General features: G+C 35.7%; 2 protein-coding genes across 3 annotated transcripts; one reads left to right on the plus strand and one right to left on the minus strand.

The window, feature by feature from the left end:
* Nucleotides 1–840: 840 nt before the first annotated feature.
* LOC129274867 (uncharacterized) lies at nt 841–5,795 on the minus strand. Its single transcript, XM_054911608.2, has 5 exons — nt 5,662–5,795; nt 4,244–4,303; nt 3,731–3,796; nt 3,054–3,179; nt 841–2,230 (listed from the first exon to the last, which is right to left on the minus strand). Exons 1-5 carry the CDS (start codon nt 5,762–5,764, stop codon nt 2,118–2,120), a joined length of 468 nt encoding a protein of 155 aa, XP_054767583.2. The 5' UTR covers nt 5,765–5,795; the 3' UTR covers nt 841–2,117.
* Nucleotides 5,796–7,188: 1,393 nt separating this feature from the next.
* LOC129274856 (protein unc-93 homolog A-like) lies at nt 7,189–17,733 on the plus strand. 2 transcript variants are annotated; one of them, XR_010296001.1, is made up of 4 exons: nt 7,189–8,742; nt 11,866–12,133; nt 14,929–15,651; nt 17,201–17,733. XR_010296001.1 is itself a non-coding variant. In XM_064111009.1 (3 exons), exons 1-3 carry the CDS (start codon nt 7,693–7,695, stop codon nt 15,150–15,152), a joined length of 1,542 nt encoding a protein of 513 aa, XP_063967079.1. In that variant the 5' UTR covers nt 7,189–7,692; the 3' UTR covers nt 15,153–15,711. The 2 variants fall into 2 exon arrangements, 1 of the variants encoding a protein (XP_063967079.1); XM_064111009.1 differs by lacking the exon at nt 17,201–17,733 and having other exon boundaries at nt 14,929–15,711.
* The last annotated feature ends 664 nt before the right edge of the window (nt 17,734–18,397 follow it).

Raw genomic sequence — 18,397 nt, forward strand, 5'->3', positions numbered from 1 at the left:
CTTAGGGTTAGGTTTGGGATAGGGTTTTGTGTTAAATCCAGGGCTGAAATTGGCGATTCCATTAGAGTGTGGAGTTCACAGCTGAGCAATTGTCGCCGGAGCAAATGTCATGAAACCGATTATCTATGCAGGAAATGTATTTCTAAAAATGAATTGAATATCATATAAAAGATAAAATCAGAAAAGTAAAATACCCTTTTTATAGTCTCAAATTGTTCTAACGCATACTTTCAGCCCTGTTTGTGAACAGTGAAGCGTAACTCGCGATGCTTCAATGATCACGACTTAATTCTTTTCTCATCTGTAATACTCATCTGAATAAAGCAAATGGAAAGAATAAGACAGTTCTAAAAAATATACACTATAGCATGTCCCTGATCGCATATAGGCCTACTGTTTGAAAATAAATATTCGTGCATGACTGATCACAACATTAGGCGAAAACAGGGGGTACAGGTTTTTTTTTCTCTTGATATGCAATTACGTTGGTAGCCAAATTAGGATTTTTTTTAAACATTCCACATTTAACTTTTACAAGTCAATGGCGATATTTACAGTGCATAATGTAAAGTAAGCATGTAAGGGATGTTGTATAATGATCATATTAATGTTTAAAAACGACAAGATAACAATTGCATAATAACTGTGCAGTGCGAAAATGACAATATTTATGATTTTTCCCCTTTCTTTCAAGTAATAGTTCAAAACGACTAGAAAGTATTTAATCATTATTAATGGTGAAATATTCATTTTGCAGCATTAGGCCCTATGTTTTTATGACTCTTTTCTATCATTTTAATTAAATATATTTTCTATAAATATGTTCTATATTTTTCTTTTATAATATATCACATAAAAACATCGAATTCAAATGGTACCATATCAATGTCACTTTTGAGATAAACGCTCTGGTTTACTTACCATATTCAATACAAATGAGTCTATAATAAGAAAAATAAGCGAGCTTTTCTCTTGGTTGAGCAAATTTCCCAAATTTAGTCAAATATCATCTTGAAGACTTGGTGCATTGCCTTTAAATACTAGGCTAGTGCCTAATCTGTTATGGTGATTGAAACTATTTCTTTGTTCTGTTGATATTCTTGCAACTTTGCTCTATTCTTAATAATAACCTTTTAGCTCGTAGAACGGTGGAATAGTGTATTTTAAAACTCAAATGTTCTCGTTAAAAAGCGTTTAACACTTTTTCAAATTCAATTCACGAGATAGAGGTACATTTATAGAGCTGTATTCTTGATTATTTCAATATGTACTGGGGCCCGTTGCAGAAAGAGTTGCAATCAAACGCAACTCTAAAAATCACGCGCAACTTGATTTTCAACCAATCAACAGCGCGCATTTGGGACTTGCGATTGATTTTTTTAGCTGATTAAAAACTATATATCTATGGTGACAATGTTTGCTTATCTTTTAACAAAGATACCAATAAGACAAATAGAATATCTCTTAAAGTGAATATTAAAATCTATACTCAGTAAAATAATTCGCTCTGTGTATAAACAGATAATTTATCATTCTTTCCTCACCTCAATTATAATCAAACCGTCAAAGCAATTATTCCGTTTGCATTTTATTATGTATGTTAGCTCCAAGAAATTATACATTCTTTCCATGATATTTGTTATATTCTAATTGCAGAACATCGGCACCGTGTTACTTTATACTGCGCTTTAGAAATCTTATACAGATAACCGAGTTAATCTAAATCATAACGTAAATCATGAGATTTCAGATACAACAGAATCAAATATCATATTTCACGATTGTAACTGAAAAAAAGGAGCAAACGCTAGAAACACTGGGATATACATCAAAATTTGTTTTACCATTCGAATTCAGAATTCGTTTTCTTTGAACTGAACAAAGGTTTCTGTAATTATGATTATCATCCCTTTTGTATAAACAACTGTACTCCGACGTTCATTTGTTCTTGTTTTTTGTAAAGTCTGTAACAAAAAATAAATATTAATTGGTTAACTGGTATCACTCCTGTTGAACAGTGTTGGTTCTCGTGAAAAAAGGCTACCTGTTGGTGATGTGCCCGAGCCAAGGCTTACTGTTAGAGAAAACAATGATCTTTTCGATTTTTAAAATACTTTTTAAAAGAAAAATGAGAATTTTTTGGGCGTGGTAACCTTGACTAAAGAAGGACGAAAGCGACATCGCATCATGGTCTTGACATCAACCAGCTGACCAACGAACGGTGACGTATCTGGTGAAGATAAAAATGATGAAGGATTATAATGGTACTCATAATAATTGTTAAGTCGTTATGATACCAGTCGTTATGACACTTTCACTTCAACCAAATGCTGCTATACTAATAGCAATGATAACGAAGATAATGATGTGATTATATCAGTAAAAATTGTAATGATGAGTGTGATAATGATAATGACGATGATGATGATGATGATGATGATGAAGATAATGATGACGGTACTGATGATGATGATGGTGATGACGACTACGATGATGATGATAATGATAATACTGATTATGACAATGATATATATAATTATAATTGTGTCAATAAAACATAATTATGATTATGAAAATAATAAAAACATTAACGATTCCAAAAACCACAATAGTAATGACAGTAATAATAATAATAACAAGAACAAAGAAGAAATTAAGTAATCATAACAATCAATAGCATTAACATCATCAATAAAAAGCAATTTCATGATAGACTCCGTTCTTATACATTCCGCATCAGTGGACAACTGTAACATTAGATCCAATCCCACTGAAATTCCACATTCTGTACTACGGATAATACACAAAATAGACTGCGGCGATTGTAAACAACAAACCAAAAAAGGAAGGAAATGCACACAAACCTTTTTGATTGTTCATCAGAAGGGATTTACTTTTTAGATTCTTGTTCCCCATTTTCTTTTATATTTTGTGCCTTCTGATATTGATATTTCAATTCGTAATTTGAAATTTATTTCACATATTCCAGTGTTATACCCTTTGAATTCGTTTAGCTATTTTCTGGAAACAAATGGGGATGGAATGTTACTTACCATTTCGACATTTGTCAATGATACTCTTATATCTGGAGAAGCAGGCGATCAGACCCTGAGGCGCCAAACCTCTCCCGGTACCAAACGATAGGCAGAGGTGACTCATTCCATTCTCCCGCACACAGTCTGATCAAAGTTAAACGTTATTATAAAATTAATCAAACATTTTAATTTGCATTTTAAACATAATTTTCTTAATAAAAAATATATTATTTATGTCTCTGCAACATATAAAAATCCACTATATCCACGCATCTTACACAAATTGACCTAAAATCGAAACAGATGTAGACCTATATAGGCTATTGATAGTTGGAGTATTTAACCCCCCCCCCCCATTACTTGAAGTTGGAGCCGCCCCCATGGAAAGTAGAATGAATGAATTAGGGTAAACGCACTTGCGTACAGATGGGGGGTATTGGGGGCCATGGACCCACAAAAAATTCAACGATCGAGAAAAAAGGGAGAAAGAAAGAGATGGAAAGGAAATGTGATGAAATATGATATTGACTAAAATAAATATCATGTCAAAATCTAACATAAATTTCGATTTTTTTTTTTTTATCAACAGCTCACAAGTTTACTTTTTTTTTTTTTTTTTTTGGGGGGGGGCTTATTGCGCTCCTGGCCGGCTCTAAATTTTCAACATGTTCATATAAAAAGGATTGGCACTTTACCTGTCACATCAATAGGCATCTTACTCTTGTCAAGCAGGTAACAATCTTCCAGGTTTGATATATCTCCTGTCATAACATCAAATTTACAGTAACTTTCTTATTAATAAATCTTGTTTTACTATGGGATTATATGGATAAGGTGGAATAGTAAACGGGAAAGTAAATTTTGCCCCTTAAAAGGTTGATAGCCCAGAGTCTCAGGATTTCGTAAAATACGAGGGTAATTGTTTAAGAATGACTGGCAGTATGAAAGACACATAGGCATAATGATTCAGAAGTATAATAGTGAGCTGCAAAATATTAATCATACCACCCTCCCCCCCCCCCTCCATCCCCAGCGTTCGATCGCCCACACTGTTCCGAGTCAACATATTGTACAATGTACATTATACATTTCATGAATTTATTTAATATAATGATATACCTATTTCTATTATTCAGTAAAGGTTTCGAAATAAGATATTTTCAAAATAAAATTGCATTGAAAGAGAAATAATCACGATTTCTACTTACGACTTCTAGCATCGATGATAGCAGTAACCGAACAGTTTAGGGGTTTGATGGGTTTCGCACCTTAATGAGAAAATACATAACTTGAATGTCTTAAATGCTATTCTATATCAAGGGGTCTGTTAGAAAACACTTTGCTTCATGCCTCGCATATTTTGTTCCTTGTTTGCATTGAAAAAAATATATTTCACTAAATAGTTCCAAGAAACATACCAAAAGATTAACATTATACAATTTTAATACTCATCCACAGAGACGTCGACCCGTTGGGCTCACGTGCGGGGGCGACGGCCCCGTTGAAAAAAAATTGAGGGGCAAATATTTAATTTTGAAAGCTTAAAAAAAAAATCATAAAATGCTAGGCAAAAATACGTTTAAACAGCATTGAAAAGCACTTTAATACCATTAAACCTGGCATAAAAGAGTAATAAAACGTAAATTATAGAATGTCAACATGGTCAAGATTATGAATTGAATTGAATTTATTGGAACATCATTGGCATCTGCCAATACTCTGTTCAAAACAAAAATACTAAGTAATACAAAACATGCAAAACACACAATATATACATTTCACGAACATTTGGGGAAAAGCTAAATAACACAAGGTAAAACGAGGTATAACGAATTATTATAACCAATTTTGTCGGAAAAAGACATATACACTCTAAAAACACTGAGTAAAGTTTACCCAATATTGGGTAGAAAGGAAACATGCATGTTTAATGAATATTTGTTTACCCAATATTGGGCTGATTCAACGCAACCATTGCGCAACCAACATGCATATACCGATTTTACCCAATATTGGGTAAACCTTTTTTAGAGTGTAGTTAATGAAAACGATTAAACAGTATATAAATTATGTGAAGAATGGAAAATGAGTTATCATTTCTAAACACCAGATGGCAGAAAATAAAGGAAAAACAAAAATATAAAAATAAGGGTGGAAGTCAAGGTGATATTATTTCCAGAGGACTTTAAACACATGCAAATAAATTAAACTAACATCAGAAGCGGATCTAGAGGGGGGGTTGGGGGGTTGCAACCCCCCCAAAAAAAAAAATCCGGGGACCATTTTTTTAAATCTTATCTTTTTTTTAAAACTTGTAATGCAAGAAAACGCCATTTTCACACACAGATTTTCAAAAATTTTCCCTACTGTGGGAGGGGGGACACCCCCCTCCCACACCCTCCCCCCTCGCTCGCTCCGCTCGCTTGGACTCGGTCGCTACGCTCCCTCGCATACCACCCCCCTTTATAAAAAGCTGGATCCGCCCCTGAACATTAATGAATAAAAATGATATGGGTCATACCGATTTCCACTGGTGGAAATCAAGGTGATATTATTTCCAGAGGACTTTAAACACATGCAAATAAATTAAACTAACATTAATTAATAAAAATGATATGGGTCATACCGATTTCCACTGCCGACAGCAAGAAGCTACTGAGAATCAAGATACAAATATGACTTGGATGAATAGAGGAAACATAATTTGTTGTAGCTCTATTCGGATCCATCTTCTCTTATTAGTCTTGATGAGGAGAGAATGAAATCACTCTTGGAGCGAAACAGTGTCGCGATACTATATGCGGTGAAGGGCGTACATCAGGGGTGTGTTAAGGGGTTACCCCTCCTTTCCCAGCAAAAAAGGGGGATTGAGTTTATTTCGTACATGAAAAAGAAACAACCAAGAACGAAGATGAAAAGATTATAGGGAAAACAATTGATATTTTGTGGTAGCTGTATCCCGACCCCTCGTTTCTCTCATGAGCTGCATTTAGGAGGGAATAATTCCTTTTTTTGTATCTGAGTGAACATAATGCATTGGAGGGTGGGGGACATGGGTGGGTTATGAAGCACCCCCCCCCCCCCCCATTCCTCACAAAAATATGGACCTCCATGTCTTTCACGAATATAATGTGTCATTAAAAATATGGCTGCTTTGTGTGATGTATTCGCTTTGGTGCACATATACATTGTACACAATGAAAATGATTCTTCCGTAAATGTATACCGTGCAGTGAAATTGAACCAATAAGCATTGATCTATGACTTAATTATTGCTTTCTAATTCGCATTTATAATAGGAACTTAAATATAAATCAAGTGTTTGAGAGTAATCTAGTGTAGTTCTGGTAATTACAGATATCATTACTGCAATTCTGGATTACTGCGATCATGGCGATATTGGAATTCTTAAAGAAAACATCGAAAGAGCAATTGTCAATATTGTCACTGAAAAACATTTGTTTTTCAGTGACAATAATAGACAATTATGCTTTCAATGTATAGATAAGAGACTGCATTTATAGAGATAGTTATCATAATGATGATGAGGCTTCTTTTGCAGTTTCCCCATGATGATTAGGGGTTTGTTATTATTATTATCATAATATTGTCATTTTCATAATAACAAGGAAAACAATGTTTGATGATTATGATGAATATTAATATTATCATACATTCTAAATTCCAAGGATTCAAAATAAATCCAGATCGGCTGTGAATCAATGGTGACCAGCCAAATTTTGGATTTATTTTTAATCTTTAGGATTAACTTTTAAATCTCAAATAATTTAAATTCTAATTTTTTAGCTTTATCTTTAAGTCCTAATGGTTTGAATCTTAATATAATAATAATTATTATTATATTTAAATTATCATTATGATTTTTATTTTTATTATTGTTATTATTATTATTTTATTAGTATTATATTTTTTACAATAGTTATGTACACACCCTCCCCCTTCTCCTCCCTCGGCTGGTCGATAATCGTAGATCAAGGTATTTTAATTAAATTCATTTATTTTCATTTTTGTAGATACAATAAACATGGGAATCAAGGGTGGTGTCACATAAGAATCCCTGGAGAAATTATTTTGCCTCTTCTTTGGCATGCATGGTCTGCCACGCCCACTCTCTGATCATGTGACACTTTCCAATGGTCACCTGACCGTAACCAAACCAGATCAGAATTAACGTATGGCCGACATCTTCCGAAAGAGGAAATAACGAAGTCGAAGAGTAAATAATGAGCGACAATAATTACGTCGTGGTTTCTGCGGACAACTGCTTCAATACGGCTTGTGTAAACAGTAAAGTGACAAAAGTATACATTCTTTGCATTGTATTCTCTTCTTTCGGGCATGCAGTCCAGTCCCAGCAAAAGTAACGGACTGCTGTATGTACTGATTGAGTTTCGGCCGTCGGCTAGCGGCTGTTCCCTGTTTCGTCGCGTCTCCGAGCTCGGTATCACTGACCAATTCTGCTGCTACAGTATCAGCTACAAAAAAAGTACAAACTTTATCACTTCGGCATCGTTACCAAATACCAACACATCCTGACCGATGACCTTATCTGTGCAGATCAAATCAAACTGAAGAGGTGCAAAGTGCAGGAACCAAGTGTGAGGACTAACTGATAACGGTTTCTATTGGAAAACGTATGTCAATGGCTCTTTCAATAGATTTCAAAGGATTAGACGACTCTGATCATGATAACTCGAGAGATCATAATATCCTGGAAGGGAGCCCACATGAAGGCAAAGAGGAGTTAAACATGAGTCACGAGGAAAGACAAACTTTGCTTCATGGAAATGATTCATCTTCCAGCAATGCCATCTATTCCAGTTACAGCTCAAGCAGCAGCAGGCTCATGCCAAAACATTTCAGCCCGGCTCGATATTGGAAAAACCTGATAGTTATAAGTCTTGCATGCATGTTTATGTTCAGTGCATACAGTGCCTTGGCAAACTTGCAGAGTAGTCTTCATTACAGTGAAGGACTTGGTGTAGCCTCTCTATGTGCTATTTATATTGGTGTTATCATATCCAGCTTGTTTGCACCTCTTGTGATCTGGGTATTGAAGGTGAAATGGACTCTGGTCGTCTGTAGCGTGTTTTATGCCATCTTCTCAGCAAGCAATATCTACCCTGCTGTCTATACCCTCATTCCCGCAGCGGCTTTACTTGGGTTGGCTGCATCCCCTTTCTGGACAGCTATTGGTACCTACCTTACAACATCGGCCATTCAGCTTGCTGATGTTCAGGATGGGATTCCGGAACCCATCATCAATCGTTTCAATGGCATCTTCTTCTGCTTCTTCCAGTCCGCCCAGGTATGGGGTAACCTCATCTCCTCACTTGTGTTACAGAACACGTCTTCCTCTGATACAATGTCCCAATGCGGACGTTCCAGTTGTGGAACTGGCATCACCTTCAACATCACCGGCAATGTTGAGATGGCTGGGGAGGAAACACTAGTCCTCATCATCATCTATATCATCCTTGGTCTCGTAGCAACGCTCATCTACATTTTCCTTGTAGATAGTATCCCAAAGGTCAATTACAAAGGAACTAAAACATGGAAAACTCATCTATCTGATCACTTGGTTTCAACATTCCAGTTGATGAAGACCCCGTATCTCTTTCTTCTGATTCCACTCATGATTTATAACGGAGCTGAGCAGGCATTTATAAGTGCAGATTTCACCAAGGTAATAGCATGATTCTTTTTATAATTTGATAAATTATAATATGATGAGGAGGAGGATGAGAGAGCATTTCATTAAGCAAACTTATTATAAACTACTGAAATCATTTCATTTGCTGAGAGCAAATACATCAGTTTGAATAATTGACGTGGTTCTCTGTAAAATGCATCTACTGATGGTAAAATGAGAGAATAAATAGCAACCTAAAATTACAACAATTAACAGAAGTATTCTTAAATTTGTAAATTTTATCATTTTTATGGTAGTCATGTTATTGCAGTTTTGGTTTGGAATCTGGATGTGGTTGCTGCTCAGCCTGAGTCTTGATTTATCCCTAACTTGTGGGGGGGGGGCATCTCAAAGAGGTTTTGACTTGACATTTCCTGACTTTTTTGTTTGAAGACTTTTAAGACCAAATTTGTGACACCCTGTTACCAAGTGCCAAAGTTATGGAACATTTTGGAACACATGTCAGAACCCAAATTGTTCAAACATGTGATTTCATGTACAAATCCAATGCAAGTTGTGTTTCTTGTTAGAATTCATATTATTTTACTTCTACACATTGAAATCAATTAATTTTTATGTTGTTTATCATTCAAAGAGTGTTGTCGCCCATTTCCACCGAGTAAACAATGGAAAACAAAATATTGAAAAGCACAGAACATAAGAAAATTACAAAACAATAAAATACATGAGAACTTACTTTCGATGTCAAAATTATCATGTTATATTTACATGAAGGCTTACATAGAAGGCCACAAAGAGTTATTTACCCCAAATTATGATATTCAGACATTGATTTCTTGATTTGGAGTAGAATTCTCATTTCTTGCTTAGCAAATCAATGGAAAATCATCTATACAGTTTTGTAAATTATGCCATGGACAACATGCATGTCAATTTTCAGCATGATTGCATGAATGGCTAAGATCAGGGGGGGGGGGGCAAGGATGCCCCTCCCGGCTTTATATGCTCCCAAAAAGCTCGGACTAAATATAAAAAAGTTATATATATAAACATATCAAACAAATACTAGTATTGTATTGAATGAGTAGTAGTTTTGTAAAGAGCTATTGCCTACTGTGCATATGCTGTAGGACCCTTGACCTTATAGTAAACCAGTTTAACAGCTGCAAAGGATACTCTGTGTAAATAGGGTGTTACTCAAATCAAATGATAATTGGTCGTGAGCTTGATTGAGGTATATCATGGAGTAGAATTCTCATTTCTTGCTTAGCAAATCAATGGAAAATTATTTATACAGGGGGGGGGGCAAGGATGCATCCTTGATCTTGATCTCCAGCACCTTGGATCAGCACTCACTCTGGAGTTTAAGAGAGATGATAATCATGTGATTTCAGAAGCAAACTCTTATTGGAAATAGCTTCCTAATTATGCTCATAATACCATTGTTGTCTCATTTGAAAATTTATGCAGCTGATGAAAAAAGAAGAAGCTCAATGTGCATTGAAGTTCCAAGAGTCTATAAAGAAGAATGGATTCTTCATGGGGTCACACCAATTTTGGGTTTTTGTGGTATTTCACCATGCTCTATCGATATATAATATAAAACATGCTGAAATAAAAAAATTGAAATATAATGTCATCACACGTTGGTATTCTGCAGTGAGTCAAAGAGTTTAAACTTTGAAGAAAAAAAAAACTATTTATATATTCTTGGAAGTCGGTCTTTTCTATCAGATGGCAGTATGATTATTGACAGAATTTCATGTTTTAATGAGCACTGGCCACTTTTGTAAAGCTCGCATATATTGGTTTTCGCAGAAATGCTCATTTTCACCCTTTGTCGAAGTAGGCCAATGGTCTCGCTAGGTGTGTGCAAGTGGGGGGGGGGTGCAATGGGACCCGAAGGAATGTTAGAAAGGAACATCGAAATTAATTTCCTTACCTAAGGTACATGTGCTTTTCATGTTTATATCCACTTCCACCCATATAACTCTTCAATTTTAGCGCAAGTCATTTTTATGACCTTTTTAAAAGTGAGTAGTGCTCACCTAAGCGCAAACTTTGTAAACACTCATATAGTCGTTCGCTGAAATTTTCCAAGATATTACATCATTTTATAGCATTTTTTTCAGTTTTTTTTTTTTTTTTTTTTTTTTTGGGGGGGGGGGGGGGGGTATGCACTATAGTTTCCATTGCTGTGTCATTAATCAGAGAAAATGTTGATCTCTTCAATTTCCAATACGAAACTTCATAGCTCCAGGGACCTTTAAAACGTTGTCCAAGTTGAAGTTGGTCTTTTATATAACATAAAATAATTTTTAGGATTTCATTTTGCTTTTCCAATCAAAATACTGTAAATTTACTTCCTCCCACTCTCTCTCTTTTTTTATCGTCTAAGCAATCAAAATAATGTACACGTGATGGTTGTTTCTTCTCGGGTTTAGAGTCTGTTCTGCCCAATTCGTTCTATCTTCCTTCTCTATGCCTTTGTTGTCTTCTCCTTCTTCTTCTTCTCCTCCTTCTTCTCCTTTTTCTTCTTCTTCTCTCTCTCCTCCTTCTTCTTCTGCTCCTATCGTATAGATTACTATTCAAGATTCGTAATGGAACAACAGAACAATCACATTTCTCATTACTGAATATTAAAAAAAAACGTATTGATAAATTTATCCCTCTCTTTCCAAGATTTCAACACGTAGGCCTGTAGCAATACATTTTGACAATAATGTAGGGCCTGCATTTTTAATGGCGTAAAATATTCTCACTATGAATTTGTGTCCCGTGTTAAACAACTACAACATTCATGATGATGAGTGTAAGTTCAGGAGTTAGGGTGGGGGATGGGCGCCCCATTCTGAAACCCCCAATCCTCTTCATCGGTTTCATTCGCATTGAAATTCCTTGAACAAAGAAGTAATTGGAGATGTTGGTCCCCTTATAATTGGTAATAGTCCTGCATAGTGCATGTTGTTATAGTCGACATAATATTCCTTTTGAGCGGGTAGGGGAAAGCCAAGTTTCAATTCGTAAGTGCGTTATGAGCAACAACAGAGTTGATCTTGCGAACATCATAACGTCTAGTATTCAATTTAAGATTTTTCTGGACGTTGTTCCTCCTTTTGTTTATGTGAACAATTGTAACTCATTATGTTTTTGCAGAGTTTTGTCAGCTGTACGAAAGGAGCTGGTGAAGTCGGTTACGTCATGATCGGCTTCGGTGTTGCTGATGCGTTGTCTTCGATAATCTTCGGCCAGCTCGAGAAGTATTCGGGCCGGATTGTGATCTTCTTGTTTGGGGGTGTGGTCCATTTGGCTCTTCTGATTGGCTTTGAACTGTGGAACCCGGAGCACTCGGCAACATGGCAGCTTGTTCTGTTTGCTGTGGGATGGGGTATCGGCGATGCTGTCTGGCAAACACAAATATCATGTAAGAGCAATCTTTAGAAAAACAAACTTGTGTGATGCTTAAATGACAAGTCCACCCCAACAAAAAGTTAATTTTAATAAAAATAGAAAAATACAACAAGCATAACACTGAAAATTTCATCAAAATCGGATGTAAAATAAGAAAGTTATGGCATTTTGAAGTTTCGCTTCATTTCACAAAACAGTTATATGCAAATACTGGTCGGTATGCAAATGAGGAGACTGATGATGTCATCCACTCACTATTTCTTTTGTATTTCTTTATATGAAATATGAAATATTGTAAATTTTTCCTCATTGACCTGCATGTCAAACAAAGTTTTATATCCTCCTTAAATGTGGAATTATCATTGTTTTAACATTTTATATTTCAGTCAAGTTGGTTCTTATTGTCAAATCTGTAAAAATTGAAATATTGTACAATTCAATCAATAAAAAACAAAAGAAATAGTGAGTGGGGGACATCATCGATTCTCTCATTTGCATGTTGCTGAGTTCTGCATATAACTTTAAAATGTCATAACTCTTATTTTACATCCATTTTTGATGAAATTTTCAGCATTATGCTCAAATTATTTTTCTCTATTGATTCAAATCATCATTTTTCTGGGGTGGACTTGACATTTAAAAAGGTTTATATGGACGTTTTTAATAATTTTATTTCATTCATTTTCACACCGGCCTCTCAAACTGTCAAGATACATGACTTCACATCCATCACTCTGAGAAACTTGACTCACCCCGTATTTATTTCATTTAGGGTTTGAGTGGCCACTATTTGAATTTATTAAAATAACAACAATGATATTGATAATAGAATAAATTGATGATAATAATAATAATATCAGTTGTGGCTTGGTCTATATGGAGGTGCACGTCTTAGTTGCGTTTCGTTTGTTTCTTTAAATTTGTTTTGAATTCATTAAGACCACTTTTTCTTTTCTCCCGTAATTCAATTGATAGACAGAAAACTGAGCGCTATACATCTGTATTAAGCGCCCTATAAAATGCCATGAGTATTGTAATTACTAATGATAATAATAATAATAATGATAATAATAAATTGATAATAATAATAATAATGATAATGATAATAATAGCAATAATAATAATTATAATGATAATAATGATAATAATAATAATAATAATAATAATAATGGTCATTTTGCCTCCGACGAAGATTCTGCTAGGATCGAAAGCTTAGGCCCCTTTTTGACTTTCTAATAATAATGATAATAGGAATCTAGATATACATATAGCGTCATCTGTCTAGAAATAATACATTCGGAAAAGCACGGCGGCTTTAGCTCAAGCTCCTGTTTCTTTTGTTTTGCATTGAAGGAAATAATCCCACCAGGTACACACTCACCTTACCTGGGTTAATTGAGTGCATTGCGATCTGGGTACATTGTTCCCGACCTTTCGTCGGAGAACGCGAACGCTTATTTACGACGTTAGTTGATTTTGGAAGAGACTTTTGGGCCCGTCGTCATGGTCGTAAACTCTGTCGTGCAATGCAAACTGTACGTGTGACATGATATTTTTTTTTCGTTTCGCATCTGCAACGGAAACATTCAACATGCGTTTCGTGTGCAAAATTCTGGTTGCTACTATGGTAACAGCGATATATCCGATCTAGGACGACTTTCCAAAGCCACATTTGGTTCCTCCCAGAGCTCGAGAGGCCGCCCGGGGGGCCCACTTCCATTGAAGAGTAGATACCAGGCGCGACCACGCGTAAAAAGGGAAAGAGTGGGCAAGTACGTTACGTATAGGCCTATGTAACGTTATAAGGGTGTCAAAAACGATGTTTAAAATACTGAAAAGGAGGATATGTTTTCAATACTTGTAGGGTTTCACAAGCTAAATACTTGTTAAGAGATGCATTTTCATAATCTGGAAAAGCCTTGCTTCCCTTGTTTAGGGTGCTTTTCGAAACCGCATGGTCGTGCCTGGTATCCACTCATCAATAGAAGTGGTTCCCCCCCCCCCCGGAAATTCGAATCTAATCCCCCATTTCTGGGGAAAGCAAAACATAATGCTATAGAGGCATATCGTTTGCGTAGGAGCAAACAAAAGAAAAAAACCGTGTTCAGACGTATACATGCTGTGTACATAATCAACGCATGCGAAATGGTTTCGGCTGGAGAGGTGATTTGATCTATGGAATCAATTGCCAGAGATCCACCAATTATCCACATTAAATGCAATATCTATTCGATGGACTGTAATGATCTATATCTAAGCCTTAATTCAGTAACTTTTTCCTCACTCATTATGTACTCGATTTGTTTAAAAAACCACTTTCTTATCCATGTCATAATCTATTGTAGGTCCTGTATTTCGAATATCTCCAGCCATCAGTCGTAATGTACATGCATGTATGGTGCGGGTGTCGCGGGAAAGAATTTTGCACACGAAAAGCAGATCTGTAGGGCCTGTTACCTCCCTGTAACACAAAGCTTAGCATTGATTGTAGAGCAGTTTTCTACGTTTGATTCTATTGACTATAATGTACAATCAATCTTAAAAATCAAGTGTATGATTAAGCGTTAACTCTTGTGTTAGGGGACCCTAATATTAGCGTCCGTGATGATTGCGAAAGGCGGCTATTTGCTGAAGGAAAACGCGCTATGACGGGCATGACTGGGATTCTCACCCGGGGATTTGAAACCACTTCACACCCCAGAGTTGAGGGTCAGAACCTCTATACTGCAGACCTCGTCACACTAGTGATATAGGCTATTATTTCATTTAATATTTTCGCCTTCACCCCTCTTTCTCTTCTCCTCCTAGCTCTGGTAGGTGTGATATTTCCGGAATCTCAGGAGCCTGCCTTCGCAAACTTTCGACTGTGGCAAGCTGTTGGTTTCGCTGTGACCTACGCTCTGACCATCCCGTCTGCTATCTGCATCTCTCACAAGATATACGGACTAATGGCATTTTTATCATTTTCCATTATTTGTTACATCATAGAGGAATATTTGATATCAAGACCAGCCCCTCCGTGGACAGATTAAAGGACAATGAATTTTTGGATATATGTATAGTCGTGCATAAATTAGATAAACAAAATAATAACAGAGAGGCGAATTGAAAGATCCATATGCGGTGGCGTGAGGGGCGCACGCCTCATTATTTGGACAAATGCACATTTAATATACAGTGTACATATTAATAAAGCTAAAGCTTATAAAATATGCAAACTCTATTTCCAAATTTGCTCTTTGCATCCAATCTATTTCAAAATCCTGGATCCGCCACTGAAATTGAACTCTCTTAAAGGAGGATGAAATCCTCAGAACCAGATTAATTGTTAAAAGACAAATATAAATGAAACATATTAATGAAATGATATATTCAACAGAACACTAATGAAGCTGATCACCATATACGATCAGGAAATATATTTGTTTGTTTCAAAGAAGAAAAGAGATACATATTATGATTAGGTTCCATTAATTTATATAATCTTATTCAGTTATTTAAGAGACCATAACTCCAACCCGGGACTCCAACATCCGATATGCCTAGTAATTATTTGTAAAGAAACAAAATTCAAGAAAATTCTTTTCTATGATGATGATGATGTTGTTTTTCGTAATCCAACTAATTTATACCACGGTCACATTTGCTCTATACGGCGGCCGTACGGCGAGTCGAAAACAGCCGTTTTATTTATTTTTATACAAACCACCTATATTATGTATAGATCATACATGAAATGTTAAAACGGCTGTTTTCGACTCGCCGTACGGCGGCCGTAGAGCAAATGTGACCAAGGTATAAATGATGAATATATGAGTTCCTTCATATACATATTAACACTCTAAAAACTTCGAGTAAACAATTACCCAATATTGGGTAGAAAGGAAAACATGCATATTTGCTGGGTATCCCCCCCCCCCCCCATTTTGGCAAAATGCATGTTTTAAGGGTAAATTTCAACGCAACATTGCATAAAATTTACAAAATATTTTGTATCTTTTTACCCAACAAACATGCATGTTCCCATTTTACCCAATATTGGGATTTTTTTTTTAGAGTGTACCCTTTTCTAAATGATTTTCAAGCATTTAACAAGCTCTTAATTACAGCGCAGAAGAATATATATATATATGCACATAGATTCTGCGCTCTACAAATCAGGTTATTACCGTTTATTATCATTGTCATGATTGTAGAATTAAGCGATATCTTAAAATGGTGTAACTTATTTTTCCCCCATCTGATTCGAATGGATTTGTTAATGTATTTTCCCCATATATTCAATCAAATCAACTTATTGTTCGGGATGGACTTTACTTTTAAAGTCCGTGCAATTTTATCTCTTTACAGAAGGCCTATTACGTTAAAATTTGATGCCGCAATTTCATATTTGTCGCCATTGCAATACAAAATGTCATAACTTTCGTATTCACCATCTGATTTAGATGGATTTTTATAGTACTATACTTCTTTAGTTTTCTATATTTAATCAAATCAAAATTATTGTTCAAAGTAATTTATTATTTACTCTATCGATGACGCTAAAAACTATAGTATGATTTAAAGGTCAAGTCCACCTCAGAAATATGTTGATTTTAATCAATAGAGAAAAATCAGATAAGCATTATGCCGAAAATTTCATCAAAGTCGGATGTAAAATAAAAAAGTTATGACATTTTAAAGTTTCGCTTATTTTTCACAAAATAGTTATATGCACAATAATTTAGTCAAACGCAAAATGAGAGAATCGATGATGTCCCTCACTCACTATTTATTTTGTTTTTTATTGTTTGAATCATACATTATTTCAATTTTTACAGATTTGACAACAAGGACAAACTTGAATGACCCATAAAATGTTGAACAATGGTAATTCCACATGTTCAGGGAGAAATAAAACTTTGTTTCACAGGACAATTGGACAAAGGGGAGAAAATTAGAATATTAGTAATAAAACACAAAATAAATAGTGAGTGAGTGATGTCATCAGTTCCCTCATTTGCATACCAAGCGGGATGTGCATAGAACTGTTTTGTGGAATTAAGCGAAATTTAAAAATGTCATAACTTTCTTATTTTACATCCGATTTTGATGAAATTTTCAGCATTATGCTTGTTGGATTTTTCTTTTTTTATTCAAATCAACTTTTTGTTGGGATGGACTTGTCTTCTAATGGAACAAAAGGCCGGTTTCAACCATATCGATTCTTCTGTTGTAGTATTTAGCGTTTTCGGGAATTTTTTCGTCTTGTGACGTAAATAGGGAGATTTTTGCAATCGCGACGGGGTCGGATTTTACAACATAGAAAATATATTGTCAAAGCCCTTCATGACAAAGAAGTCTTTGTCGAAATCGGTGAATCAAAACAGCAGCTGTCCTGGTTCACCAGTTTTCGACCACGACCTCCCAGCTGTTCATTTTGATTTGACTTTGATTGTCAATACATTTACTGTGTTCTTGAATTCGTTCTGGGTTGTGGTGCGATAACTCTCTGTTTACGAATCATTTGCGCTATTGTACTCACTTTTTGACTATTAATCAGTAAAACTGTTGGTCGTTGCTATTCATCAAGATTACTAAATACTAATGAATAAAGAAATATAATTTCTGTAATCAATATGCATTGGAGTTGTCTTCAATACAAACTGATTTCACGATGTGGTGAATGTTATACATTTAGTCGGAGCATGGACCTACTAGGCCTACTAGGTCCGTGGTCGGAGGCAGGACGGATCACTGAGCCGACTAAACGCTTTGAGAAACGCCTCGTATGACAACGGTGGTGATGATGATGATAATGGTGATGATGATGATGATTATTATGATGATGATGGCAGTGATCATTTTATGCGTGTGGTGATGGTGATGGTGGTGGTGGTGGTTGTGATGGTGGTTGTGATGATGTTGGTGGTTGTGAATGTGATGAAGGTTGTGGTGGTGGTGATGGTGATAATGGTTGTGATCACGTTGGTTGTGATGGTGATGATGGTGGTTGTGATAGTAGTCGTGATGGTGGTTGTGATGGTGATGGTGGTTGTGATGATGTTGGTGGTTGTGAATGTGATGAAGGTTGTGATGGTGATAATGGTTGTGATCATGTTGGTTGTGATCGATGGTGATGATGGTGGTTGTGATGGTGATGGTGGTTTTGATGGTGATGGTGGTTGTGATGATGTTGGTGGTTGTGATGATGTTGGTGGTTGTGATGAAGATGACGATGATGAAGAAGATGATGAATAATTGACAGGGGCCCATTATACTCTGATCGGGCTAAAAT

The sequence above is a fragment of the Lytechinus pictus genome, chromosome 2 (genome assembly GCF_037042905.1).
Source record: "Lytechinus pictus isolate F3 Inbred chromosome 2, Lp3.0, whole genome shotgun sequence".
Taxonomy (NCBI): Eukaryota; Metazoa; Echinodermata; class Echinoidea; order Temnopleuroida; family Toxopneustidae; genus Lytechinus; species Lytechinus pictus.

Bases quoted from the DNA above. Each gene is read 5' to 3' on its own strand.
- LOC129274867 (XM_054911608.2), bottom strand. From the start codon at position 5,764: ATGGATCCGAATAGAGCTACAACAAATTATGTTTCCTCTATTCATCCA. The intron at 4,304-5,661 runs GTATGACCCATA...TTTCTCATTAAG, and splicing joins GCTGTCGGCAGTGGAAATCG to GTGCGAAACCCATCAAACCC. The intron at 3,797-4,243 runs GTAAGTAGAAAT...ATGTTATGACAG, and splicing joins TATCATCGATGCTAGAAGTC to GAGATATATCAAACCTGGAA.
- LOC129274856 (XM_064111009.1), top strand. From the start codon at position 7,693: ATGTCAATGGCTCTTTCAATAGATTTCAAAGGATTAGACGACTCTGAT. The intron at 8,743-11,865 runs GTAATAGCATGA...ATGTTTTTGCAG, and splicing joins TAAGTGCAGATTTCACCAAG to AGTTTTGTCAGCTGTACGAA. The intron at 12,134-14,928 runs GTAAGAGCAATC...TTCTCCTCCTAG, and splicing joins CTGGCAAACACAAATATCAT to CTCTGGTAGGTGTGATATTT.